The 12,490-nt window shown below is 55.3% G+C and overlaps 1 protein-coding gene across 1 annotated transcript in view; it reads left to right on the top strand.

Annotated features, from left to right (window-relative positions):
* The first annotated feature begins 4,114 nt into the window (after positions 1-4,114).
* LOC148042878 (uncharacterized) overlaps positions 4,115-12,490 on the top strand; it is a 23,417-nt gene continuing 15,041 nt past the window's right edge. The window contains exons 1-5 of the mRNA XM_087727942.1: positions 4,115-4,249; positions 10,182-10,212; positions 10,674-10,817; positions 11,954-12,060; positions 12,213-12,371. Coding sequence (XP_087584068.1) covers positions 4,247-4,249; positions 10,182-10,212; positions 10,674-10,817; positions 11,954-12,060; positions 12,213-12,371 — 444 coding nt within the window. The 5' untranslated portion in view covers positions 4,115-4,246. The remainder of the gene's footprint in view (positions 4,250-10,181; positions 10,213-10,673; positions 10,818-11,953; positions 12,061-12,212; positions 12,372-12,490) is intronic.

Genomic DNA, 12,490 nt, shown 5'->3' with positions numbered 1-12,490 from the left:
TAAATCCTAACATGCTTTGTTTTGGCATCAGAGATAGCAATAGCAATAGCAGTTAGACTTCTATACCGCTTCATAGGGCTTTCAGCCCTCTCTAAGCGGTTTACAGAGTCAGCATATTGCCCCCACAGTCTGGGTCCTCATTTCACCCAGATAGATTGATAGATGATAGATAGATAGATAGATAGATAGATAGATAGATAGATAGATAGATAGATAGATGATAGATAGATAGATAGATAGACAGACAGATAGCAATAGCAGTTAGACTTATATACTGCTTCATAGGGCTTTCAGCCCTCTCTAAGCGGTTTACAGAGTCAGCAAATCGCCCCCACAGTCTGGGTCCTCATTTCACCCACCTCGGAAGGATGGAAGGCTGAGTCAACCTTGAGCCAGTGAGATTAGAACCGCCGAACTGCAGATAGCAGTCAGCTGAAGTGGCCTGCAGTGCTGCATTTAACCACTGCGCCACCTCGGCTCTATATCCCGGTATCCTTCGCCCATTCAAAACGACAAATGCGTCGGGGGAAAAGTGACTTACGGCCGTTTTTCACACTTAACGACCGTTGCAGAATCCCCGTCGCCTGAATTCACGGGCTTTGGCAACCAGCTTGCATTTATGACGGTCGTAGTGTAGGGTCATGGGATCCCCAGCAAAAATCAGTGGGGAAGCCCACTGAACGACCGTGCAGATGACTTTTAACCACTGCGGGGATTCACTTAACGGCGGTGGCAAGAAAGGTGATAAAAATGACCTCACCTTGTCCTGCCTTACAGCAGCGGAAAATTTGGCCTCGGTTGGGGTCGTATGTCGAGGACTGCCTGTATGGGTATCTCTGCCGAGAGCGGGCCAGCAAGTCGTGGCTGGCAGCGCGAACATCAGCCCAGGCCGTGTCTGGCTCTGCCTGTTTGGCAGCTGCGTTTTACGGGCTCCCCGAGGGCACCCTGGCATCTCGGGACTGGCATTTCTGGAGCAGTTGGAGGCTGGCAGGAGGACCCCCGTCGAAACCTCCGGAGGCTCTTCGGCTCACCTGTTCCTCCCTCTCACCTGCTCCCTCTTCGCCCACTTCCTTCGCCACCGCGGCTGGTGCCAGCCAACCGCCGCGGAGGGGGAGAAGACAGGCTGCAGCCTGCCTCGCTTTGCCCCCCGGGGCTCCGGGCTTGTGAGAACGCGGGGAAGAGGTTTGAGGCAGGGGCGGCTGAACACCTCGCAACCTGTACGGGCAGGTAAGCCGCTTAGCCAGCCGGATGCCTCCCTCGCTCCGTCATCGCTCAGCGGCTGGGGAGGAAGGACATGGGAAAGGGGGGGGGGATGAAATTGCACTGGGGCAGGAATCGGGGCGATGCTGGCCAAGAACCCATTTCTGGAAGGAAGGAAGGAAGGAAGGAAGGAAGGAAGGAAGGGAAGGAAGGAAGGAAGGAAGGAAGGAAGGAAGGAGGGAGGGAGGGAAGATAGGAAGGAAAGATAGGAAGGAAGGAAGGAAGGAAGGAAGGAAGGAAGGACAGAATAACAATAACAGAAGAACAGAGTTGAAAGAGACCTTGGAGGTCTTCTAGTCTAACCCCCTGCTCAGGCAGGAAACACTATTCAATTCCAGACAGATGGCTGTCCAGTTTTTTCTTGAAAACCTCCAGTGTTAAGGAAGGAAGGAGGGAAGGAAGGTAGGTAGGTAGGTAGATAGGTAGGTAGGTAGGTAGGTAGGTAGGTGGTGGGGCAAGAACCAGCAATTCTGAGGTACGGAGGCCAGTTATGTCAATAGGGAGACCAGGTGCTTCCCAGAACAGAGGTGGGCTCCTACCAGTTCGCACCTATTCGGTAGAACCGGTTCGTCAAATCTACCGAACCGGTTAGAAGAGGTTCCACCAGTGGACCCGGAAAGCAGGCCACACCTACAGAAGAGGTTCCAAAGTTTTTGAAACCCACCACTACCACACACAGACAGAAAGACTGACACAGAGAGAAAGAGAAAGAAAGGAAGAAAGAAAGAAAGAAAAAAAGAAAAAGAGTGAGAGAGATGAAAGAAAAAAAGAAAAAAGGGACAGAGAGACAAAAGGAAGGAGAGAAAGAGAGAGAGAAAACACATGGCTGGCAAGCCACTCCCACAAAGGAGGCCACACCCGCAGAGTAGGTTCGAAAATTTTTTGAAACCCACCACTGACACACACACACATACACACTCAAACACAGAGAGAGAAAGAGAAAGAAAGGAAGAAAGAAAAAAAGAAAGAAAAAGTGAGAGAGATGAAAGAAAAAAAGGAAAAAGGGACAGAGAGACAAAAGGAAGGAAAGAGAGAGAGAGAGAGAGAGAGAGAAAACACATGGCAGGCAAGCCACCCCCAGCAGGTCACATGGCCGGCAAGCCACTCCCACAAAGGAGGCCACACCCACAGAGTAGGTTCCAAAATTTTTTGAAACCCACCACTGTTTCCAGGTCAAGGAACGGGAGAGTGAAGGCATCGCTGGGCTTGACCGACGACCTTAGAGCTGAACGCTGCAGCATCAAACTCTTTGACCTTGGAGGAATCCAGGTACAGGTGGCTGGAATCCAGGTGCACAGGTATTCTAGCAGGCCTGGGTTGCTGTCATTTTGACCCAGATCAGCCGAACCCGTAGTAGCGGTGGTGGGAGGTTCTGTCCACCTGCCTGGACAGCGTCATAGCAATAGCAGTTAGACTTATATACCGCTTCATAGGGCTTTCAGCCCTCTCTAAACAGTTTACAGAGTCAGCATATTGCCCCCAACAACAATCCGGGTCCTCATTTCACCCACCTCGGAAGGATGGAAGGCTGAGTCAACCTTTGAGCCGGTGAGATTTGAACCGCCAAACTGCAGATAACAGTCAGCTGAAGTGGCCTGCAGTACTGCACTCTAACCACTGCGCCACCTCGGCTCTTATGCAAGCGGGAGCCTCCCCCCCTCCCCCCCCAAACCAGTAGTAACAAAATTGGCAACCCCACCACTGTATTCCAGCCACAGGTATTCTAGTCCTTGAATTACAACCGGTCTTTCAAAGTTATAACGACAGTGGGAAAAAAGCTGGCTGGGGAATTCTGGGAGTTGAAGTCCACACGTCTTAGTTCCCGAAGGATCCCCGATTTTAGCCTTCCCTAAAATCACACCACCCATCATCCTAACCCACCTTGCCCAGAGATGCTGTCCAGTGGGACTGGACTCCAACCCCCATAATCCTTAGCCAGGGTGGGCCACTGGGCTGCTGGTCCAGTATATTTAGTTTTTTGGGTGTGTGTGTGTGTGTGACTGAGAGCTAATTTTTGAACTGGGTGGGTTAAGAGTTCGAGGTCCAGCCAATGTCCCGCAAGGTCTGAGCAGGTGGGAATTCAACAGGTAAAGAGTTCCAAGCCTTCATGGAAGCGGCAGTTCCGGGTTGGCTCCTTCCCACGTGGTAGAGAATCCAAGGAAAGGAGGCGGGGCTTGAGACGAGTGGGCGTGGCCAAAGGGAGGGCATGGCCCAGCTGGATTGTAATGTCAGCTCTTTGGAAGAGGGCGGGGCTATCTCCTGCCAGGGGACCACGCCCCTCTTTCTAGAGCGATCTATTCGTGGCGGGGGAGGGGAAGGGCCGTACCATTTTTAAGAGCAGTCAGATGGTGTGGGGTTTTTTTTCCTCTTCGAAACCCACCTCGCCGCTAAACGCGGCCTCGCGGGCCCTCCTGCTCCACCCACCCACACTCTTCCACTTGGTTGTTCCCTCCGTCCCCCTTTTTCCCTCCTCCACATGGCCCGCTCCAATTTTGACGCATTGCAGGTGAGAGGCGACCAATGGCCGCGGGAGTCTCATCCTGCGCCTCCTCCGGCGGCCAATGGGAGCGCGCGAAGCAATCACGAGCTCGCCATCCTGTGTCCTTCCGCCGGCGGGCGACTGCAGGGGAGGGGCGGGACGGGAAAGAAGCGCGAGGAGCCAGCCAGGGGAGGAAAGTAGTCCCCCTCGGCCCTCTCCCCGCCCCGCAGGGAGGAAGTGGGCGGGGCCGGCCGCAGGGGCAAGCGCGGATTGGGCGCCGTGGCGTCCGCGGGGCGGGGCGTCGGGCGGGGGGGGGAAAGAGGAGGCCGCGTCGGGGCGAGGCCGGAGGCGGCCGTTGGCGGAGGGATCCGGAGCGCGCAGTGAGGCTCCGTGAAGCGGCCCTCGGTGCGTCCGGGCTGGTGCGGCTCCTGCCTCCCTCGCGACGCCGTTGCTGTCCTCGAAGCCTCCGGACGCCGCCGCCGCCGCCTCGCCAAGCCGGACCCGACAATGGTGAGGGGACAAGCGGGCGGCTGCCGTCGCGACTTTTCCGGGGAATTGGGGACGGACTACAACGCCCATGCTTCCCGGCTGGATGGGTCTTGTAGTCCAATACCCCCCCCCCCCATAAAAGAGGATTTCAGGGGCTGCCTGGTTATTTATGGGGGGGGGAGTTGTAGGAGGAGGGCTGGGGGAGGGGCGGTGAGGGGGTCAGGCCCGTTAAGGGGGGGCAGCTAAGGAGGGGGGGGCGATGGCCCAAGGGGGGAGAAAGGGGGGGTGTTGGGAGGGAGCAGCGGGTGAGACCACTGCCCGGCCCCTGAGTGGGGGGGGTCGTCGTATCCCAGTGGAGGGGAGGGGGTTGCATAGGAGGAGCGTTGTGGGGGCGAGGGAGGGGAGGGGGCGGGGAGGCCTTGGCGTGAATTGGGGGGAGGGGGGAAGTGGGGGGGGCGCTGGGAGAGCGCAGAGGGGGAGACCAGGCCCCTGAGTCTGCGAGGGGGGGTATAAGGAGGGGGCTATGGGGGGGGGCTCAGGGACTGAATGACAAAGGAGAAGGATCGGGGGGGGAGGGGGGCTAATTGGGGAGGGGGTTGCACTTGGGGGGGAGGCTCCGCTGGATGGGTGCAATGGGAGCCCCTTGTTGATCCAGCAGGGCAGCATCCCTTGGACGAAGCCTGGCGGGGGGGGGGGGAGGATGCTTGGGGCAGGGCGAGGATTTGGGGGTGGGGTCCTTCCGGCCTGCTTTTTTGCTGATCTAGGAGGGGGGGAGGGAGCTCCAGACAGATGTCTAGGGAGACAGACGGACAGCCAGCATAGGGGAAGAATGGGGGGGGGTATCTTCTTTGGAGGGGGAAACACTTTGAGCTCCCACCATCCTGAAAGAGAGAAGCCCCATCAGCCAAAGAAAGTGAAATAAGTCAGGTTGCGATTTGCCCCTCCCTGCACTGGGGGGGGGGGGCAGACAGGGGTGCCTCCCCCCCACTGCTGGTGCCAATCACATGGCTGCGATTCGGAGGGGTGCTGGGTGCTGGAGCCGAGGTGGGCATCCTGCCTGGAAAGAGGGCAGGGCAGAGGGGGGGGGGTCCGCCTATCCGAGGCCTCTTCCCTGGGCCCTGGCAGAGTGGCTGGTCCTCACCAGCATCCGACGAGCTTTCCAGATGTTTCGTCCCCTCCCTTCGCCTTGCCTAAAGAAGGAAATAATGCCGCTTGGGTCTCTGCCTCTGACTTCAGCGGAAATAGAGCCGCGGCTCCCGCCACCCTTTCCTCACCTTGCCCTGCCCGTCGCGGCGGTTTTGCAATCCGCTGCAGAGGAGCCGTTGCCCGCCTGCCTCAAAGCCTGACGCTGAAGGGTGGGTTTGAGGGAGCCGAGGGGGCTGAAGCTCTGGAGGAAAGAAGTGGGGGGGCTGCTTCCTTGAAAAGCATCCAGGAGGGCCAGGTGGGGAGACCTGGACAAGGAAACTTTGCTTGCCCCTCTTCACCTGCCCGGAGGACGGGCACAGGGGGACGGGATTGGATTCGGAGCTGCGGGTTGCTGGTCTGTTAGGAGACCCCCATGGAGGCCTCCTGTTAGTTCCTCAGAGTCTTCCTTGGGGGGGGCGTTTCTGCTCCCCACTGCAGCTTCCGGCACCTGGTTGACGCACTGGGCTCTTCAAATCCTCTGCCGGGAGTCTCCCTCACCCCTTTCCCAAATGGAAGGTCACTGGCTGGCTGCCTCCTGGCACCCCTGGGCACAGAGGTCCAGCCCACCAGCTCCTCCTCCCTGCTTTTCCCCCTGGGAGCATCTTCCCCTCAAAGCCCCCTCGAAAAGCTTCCTCCAGTTGCCACCCTGGCAGTTTCTGCTAAAGGAATCCGTGCCACCCAATGGAATTTGGGGTGGGGGGGCTGCTTTTATTTTAGGGCAGTGGCTGTTTGTTTCCAAGGGGGAGAAATAGTGGTTTTTCTGCCTCATTCTGGAGTCAGGAAACGGAGCTGTGATAGCAGGGAGATTAGTTGGTTCCAATTTAAGGGTGGGCCGTCTTTTCTTGGGCACTGCCCCTCCCTCACCGCCTGAAGGGGAGACTCAGTGGGGCTGAATCCCTCCCTCCATCAGACACTGGCATCTTTTGTGGCTCCCTTCGGGGGGGGGGGACCCCTCCTCCCCAGCCTTCCCCTCTTTTGCCCCATCAGTGCTTCATCCTCCTCCCTCCCTCTGGATGCCCTCCCGTCTCTGGGGCTGAACCCCTCTTTCCCCTGTACATCCTCCCCTTGTCCACACGATCAAAATGCAGCCGCTTGGCCGCTGACTCACACCTACGACGATCGCAGTGACCTGCGAGGGGTCACGTGATCCCCTTTTGCGACAAGTTAGATTCCCTTGTGACTTAACACCTGCAGCGATTCACTTAGCAACGGTGGCAAGATAGGTCGTGGAATGGGGCAACGCTGGCTGAAATGTCTCAGCCACAGAAATGTTGGTGGTGGTCTCAGTTGTCATAATTTGAGGACCACCTGTATAAGCTCTATGGAAAGTCTTTTTGCCTGGAGATCAGCCCATGGAGGGTTTTTATTTTCCTCCTGGGGAGGGGGGGGGACCCTTTCCCTCCCTCTCCCTGCATTATTTGATCGTTGCATCCTTGAGGCTCTTTAAGGCTGCCTGCAGCTCCAAGAAGAGGCTCTCTGGCCAGGCTGGGGTCACTTCCTGGCTTGCTGCAGTCCAAAATCCCTCCGGGTTTCAATGGTCTCCAAACCTTGGCCACTTTAAGACCTGTGGACTTCAACTCCCAGAGTTCCTCAGCCAGCTTTGCTGGCTGAGGAACTCTGGGAGTTGAAGTCCACAGGTCTTAAAGTGGCCAAGATTTGGAGGCCACTGTCCTAGAGCAACCTTGGCCCCTTTAAGACTGGCAAAGCTGGCTGAGGAATTCTGGGAGTTGAAGTCCGCCAGTCTTAAAGGGAGCCAAGGTTGGAGACCCCTGTCTTAGACCGTTGGCTTTCGTGTGGCCTACCCTCTCGCAACTCACAAACAGCCCCAGGGTTGCTCTTTGCCTAAACCAGGGAGGGCGACTTGGCTCATTTCATCTCAGCCATAAGTCCTTGACTTACGGCCGTTCATTTAGTGACCATTCAAACTGACAACGGCACTGATAACCGACGTTTGACCGTTTCTCACACTTAAAACCGCATCCCCATTGGACCCACGATTGCAATTCAGGCGCTTGGCAATTGACTCGCTTAACGACGGTTGCAGCGTCCCAGAGCGTCACGTTGATCCCCTCTCGCGGCCCGAACGAGCAAAGCCGTTGAGGAAGCCAGATTCACTTAGCGACCGTGTGAGTAACCTGACTGCGGCGATTCGCTTAACTGTGGTGGCTAAATGGGGGCAGATGTCTCACATAGCAGCCAAAATGCTGGGCTGAATTCTGGTCGCAAGCCGAGGACTACCTGTGATGGGAGACTCTTTTCCAGATGGAATGGCCAGGGGTTTTGTGACGGGGGGGGGGGGGGGACTCTGTTTGGTTGCTGTTGATCTGCTTCAGCGTAGAAACCCAAACTGTGGTTTGGCCACGCCGTAGATCTTGGCCTGGAACAGGGATGGGCAGCTGTGACATCCTGGCCACCCGTGGACTTCAACTCCCAGAATTCCACAGGCCATCAGGATGCCAGAGATGCCCAGCCCTGGGTAGCAGCCGCCCCACGGTCCCTCGGGAAGCCTCCCTTGGCATCTTGAGCCCCCATGCCTGCCTTTCGCCCAGAAGCCAGGATCCTTGCAGCAAACCAATGTCGCCAGAGACCCGGCCTTTTTAAAAGAACCAAGAAGGAATCGGTCAGTTGGGCCTCCTGGACAGAAGAGCCGTTTTGCATCCTGCATTTTGAGGAGCAGAAGGTGGAGACTCCTCCTCTGTGAAGCCCAGCCCTGGGGATCCCCGAAAAAAAGACGTTGAGCAAACTTGGGGAGCCTTGAACCATGGTTTGTCGATGGCGCGGAACGGCTGCGCTCGGCTTTCCCGTGCCGCGAGGACTCGGTGGCTGCTGAGAAGCGACGGAAACTCAGGACAGTCGTGATTTTAAGGCCAGGAGGCCGCACGCGAGCTCCCTGGGACTTGGGTTTTGAATCCGATCGGCAGTGCTTGGGATTTGCAACCATTTCCCCCCAGAAGGGAAGCTGCTGACTCACCACAAGGCCCAGCATCCTCTTTCTCACGGTAGCCAGGATTACTTCAGACAAGACACCCACTGGGACTTCCAAAGAGCCTTGCCTCTCCCTCTGCCCTCTGCGCTAAGAACCCGCGGGCCTTCGGGTCTGCAAAACGCTGGATTCTCTCAGACAAGTCTGTTGCTGTGAAGGGCTTTCGGCCGTCATCACCGCCTCTGGTGGGAACAAATTCCAGAGACCCAAGTTGTCCAAGGGGGTTTTGTGCTGCTCTCCTGCATGAGTCAGTAGCCGCCATGGTGGGTCTTTGTTGGCTGCCCTTGTGGTGTGTCAGTTCCTGAGCCTTGGCTCGCTCCGGCTGGATTTCTAAGAGCCCCGGAAGGAATCCCACGGCCTCCTGAACGAGAGAGCAGAAGTTGTGGGGGTCCCTCGTCCAGAGCGGAGTGAGGGCCACGCTTTCATTTGATAGGACAGTTGGAGTTGTCTGAATGAGCCTCTTCCACCTTGGGTTGCTCCTGAGGTCAACCTGGCTGAGACCATCTCGGAGGCTTCAGGGTTCCCACAAAACAGAAGAAGGGGAAGGGAGGGGGGAAGAGCTAGAGGGGGTGTTGTAGCCAAAACAAGGAAGTGTTCTTGTGGGAACCAAGGACATCCCGACAGGTGCCTGGCCAGGGGAGGAGAGAAGTAACCAAGCAACCGGCCAGCATCTTGATTGGAGAGCATGGCTTAGGGCAGTGTTTTTCAACCTTGGCCACTTGAAGATGTCTGGACTTCAACTCCCAGAATTCCCCAGCCAGCGAATGCTGGCTGGGGAATTCTGGGAGTTGAAGTCCAGACATCTTCAAGTGGCCAAGGTTGAGAAACACTGTCCTAGACACTGAATTGTTTATACGCGAATGCTGGCTGGGGAATTCTGGGAGTTGAAGTCCAGACATCTTCAAGTGGCCAAGGTTGAGAAACACTGTCCTAGACACTGAATTGTTTATACGCGAATGCTGGCTGGGGAATTCTGGGAGTTGAAGTCCAGACATCTTCAAGTGGCCAAGGTTGAGAAACACTGTCCTAGACACTGAATTGTTTATACGCGAATGCTGGCTGGGGAATTCTGGGAGTTGAAATCCAGACATCTTCAAGTTGCCAAGGTTGAAAAACACTGGCTTAGGGGAAACGTTTACTTTTTCATTGGGGGAAAGACGCAGGAATGTCGGCTTTCTCCGGCTGTGCCAATAGGATGTATCCCATCCAGGGTTCTTGGAGGAATCTGCCTTCCCCCGGAGCTCTGCTTTCCATGGGGGCCTTGCTTGAGCACGGCTGCCCTCGCGCTCTCCGAGAGTTGCTTGTGGCTGCGGGGAAGAGCCACCGGGATGGCTGTTCAGCCGACTCCAGGCAAGGGAGGGCGATGGGCTAGCTCTCCAAGCAGGCCTGGGCCAGAGCTCTGAGTCCAGGCTCTGCAGTGAACGATGGGCCCACTGTCCCCAGTTGTAGTTGGGACGGGAGCGAGAATTGTAGAAGGCAGGAAATGCAACTGGCGTTTGCAGGGAGCTTTGAAGGAGCCGTGTGGGATTTGATGCATCTTCAGAGGCAAATGTGGCAAATGGAGATGTTGGAGTTTTTACAGGGCAGCCCTGAGGGGGTGGATTCAAAGCCCTCCCCAAATTTGGAGGGACCTTGATCGTCTTTTGTGGGGGGCTCAGCTGAGAGGCCTGGAAAATATCCCTTGCAACTGATGGTTCCCCACCCAATCCTTTTTGGCAGAAGATGCCAAGACGGACAGAAGGAGGGACGAGAGCTAGAAGTTAACTTTTTTTTTTCTGCTTGCAGGCTGACCAGCTGACTGAAGAACAGATTGCAGGTGAGTTTACACACACACAGACACAAACACACACCTTAAATTTATTTCTGGAAAGTCCCTTTGCCTCTTGAAAGATTCCCTTTGGGACAACCGTGACTGGAGGACTGAGAATCTCTACAGACTTTAAGCGGTCTAAAAAGTCCCAAACGTGCTTTGTTTCCGAAGAGAAGGTGTGGGAGGAGTAACCATTGGGTATTAACCTAATCTTGATTGCCTATTGGAGATTGAGGAAATCTTTGGAAGCCACACCTCCTGCTGGTCCAGTGGCTAGCCACTTTAACCTCAATCTTGGCCTAATTGGAATGATTTTCCTGCTCTCCTTTCTATCCGAGATTCAGGAGTAAGGACGGGGGCCTTCGCTATTCCACTCCTCTCTCCCTCTTTTCCCCTTCCTGGGCCCTTTTTGGGGTAAAGCCCTTTCTGCCCTGCTGAGAGCACCCCACTTTGCTGTCCCCCTGCAGAATTCAAGGAGGCCTTCTCCCTCTTCGACAAGGACGGCGATGGCACCATCACCACCAAGGAGCTGGGCACCGTCATGAGGTCCCTGGGGCAGAACCCCACCGAGGCCGAACTTCAAGACATGATAAACGAGGTGGATGCGGATGGTGAGTGATTCCCCAAACTCCAGCGGTTCAAGGCCAGATTAGTTCTCTGTCAACAGCCCCTTCGGGCAAATACAGATGAAGCTTCGCCCATCGCTCACCTCCAGATGTGCGGCCCAGTTCCTAACAGGCCACAGACCGGTACCGGACCTTTGGCCCGAGAGTTGGGAACTCCTGGTCCAATCTCTCTCTCTCTTGTTTCATTGCAACAGAGTGAGGCCGTGTGGTACAACCGACAAAAGCAATCTTAACCTACCCAAGGGGGGGGGGGGAGAATGGATGAAAATGCCTTCATGGCTGAGAGAAAATGATAAAGCAGCATTTAGGTTGAAAGCCAGAAATATTCTTGTTAGGTGTTTTGCCAGGAAAAAAATACAATAAAGGAAATATATATTGTTGCGTGTTTTGACGGCAGCAAGAATTGTATTTGCGCAACAATAGAGCAGTGTTTCTCAACCTTGGCAACTTGAAGATGTCTGGACTTCAACTCCCAGAATTCCCCAGCAGTGGTTAGGACAGTGTTTCTCAACCTTGGCCACTTGAAGATGTCTGGACTTCAACTCCCAGAATTCCCCAGCAGTGGTTAGGACAGTGTTTCTCAACCTTGGCCACTTGAAGATGTCTGGACTTCAACTCCCAGAATTCCCCAGCCAGCGAATGCTGGCTGGGGAATTCTGGGAGTGAAAGTCCGGACATCTTCAAGTTGCCAAGGTTGAGAAACACTGCAATAGAGAAACGAGGAAACGTCTTCAGATGATAAGATAATCAAAGAAAAAATAGATTTTGCGGAAATGGATAGGTTAACATTAAAGATAAAAGGAGATACAGAATATTTTTCCCCTTGGGATTTGTTTTATCGACGGCTAAATAAAGTAGAAGTTGGAAGAATACTACGAAATGCGTGCAAAGATATCATCGCTATTACTATGTATGTGTAAAATGACCCAGACAATACACTGTCTATTAAATCCCTACATATGTTAAAGAAAAATGTATAAATAAAAATGCTTTAAGAAAACGAAGGAATCCGCTGGTCAGGGTGGGTGTTTGCAAAGCCTCTTCGAAAGGGACAGTTGTCCACGGAAGGGACTGTCCACAGCCACCCGCTTGGTCTCACCGCGCCCATCGTTGCCTTTCAGGCAACGGCACCATCGACTTCCCCGAGTTCCTCACCATGATGGCCAGGAAAATGAAGGACACCGACAGCGAAGAGGAGATCCGGGAGGCTTTCCGGGTGTTCGACAAGGTGAAGCCGGGAATCGGAGCCCTGGGAAGTGGGCAGGGAGGGATGGAAGCAGCTGGATCGAGACCTCTGCCCACCCGGCTTGGGAGGGGGAGAGAAAAGCCCCTTTCCCCCTCCCTCAACTCAACCTGACGGGAGCTTTTCTCTCCTCCCAGGACGGGAACGGCTACATCAGCGCCGCCGAGTTGCGCCACGTGATGACGAACCTCGGCGAGAAGCTGACGGATGAAGAAGTGGACGAAATGATCCGGGAAGCCGATATTGATGGAGACGGGCAGGTCAACTACGAAGGTTGGTCAAAGGGACCCCGGTGGGTTTGGGGGGGGGGGAGATGCTTCTCAAGCCCCATGGGGCCCTCTCGACCTCTGCACCTGGAACCGAGGGGGTCCGTTCTAAACCGCTTTAGGAGGGGGATTTCAACTCCTAAATTCCC

This window comes from Thamnophis sirtalis, unplaced genomic scaffold, assembly GCF_051295495.1.
Source record: "Thamnophis sirtalis isolate CommonGarterSnake01/CBP01778 unplaced genomic scaffold, rThaSir2_p1.2 scaffold_13, whole genome shotgun sequence".
Taxonomy (NCBI): domain Eukaryota; kingdom Metazoa; phylum Chordata; class Lepidosauria; order Squamata; family Natricidae; genus Thamnophis; species Thamnophis sirtalis.
This window is presented reverse-complemented; position numbering and strand designations above follow the sequence as displayed.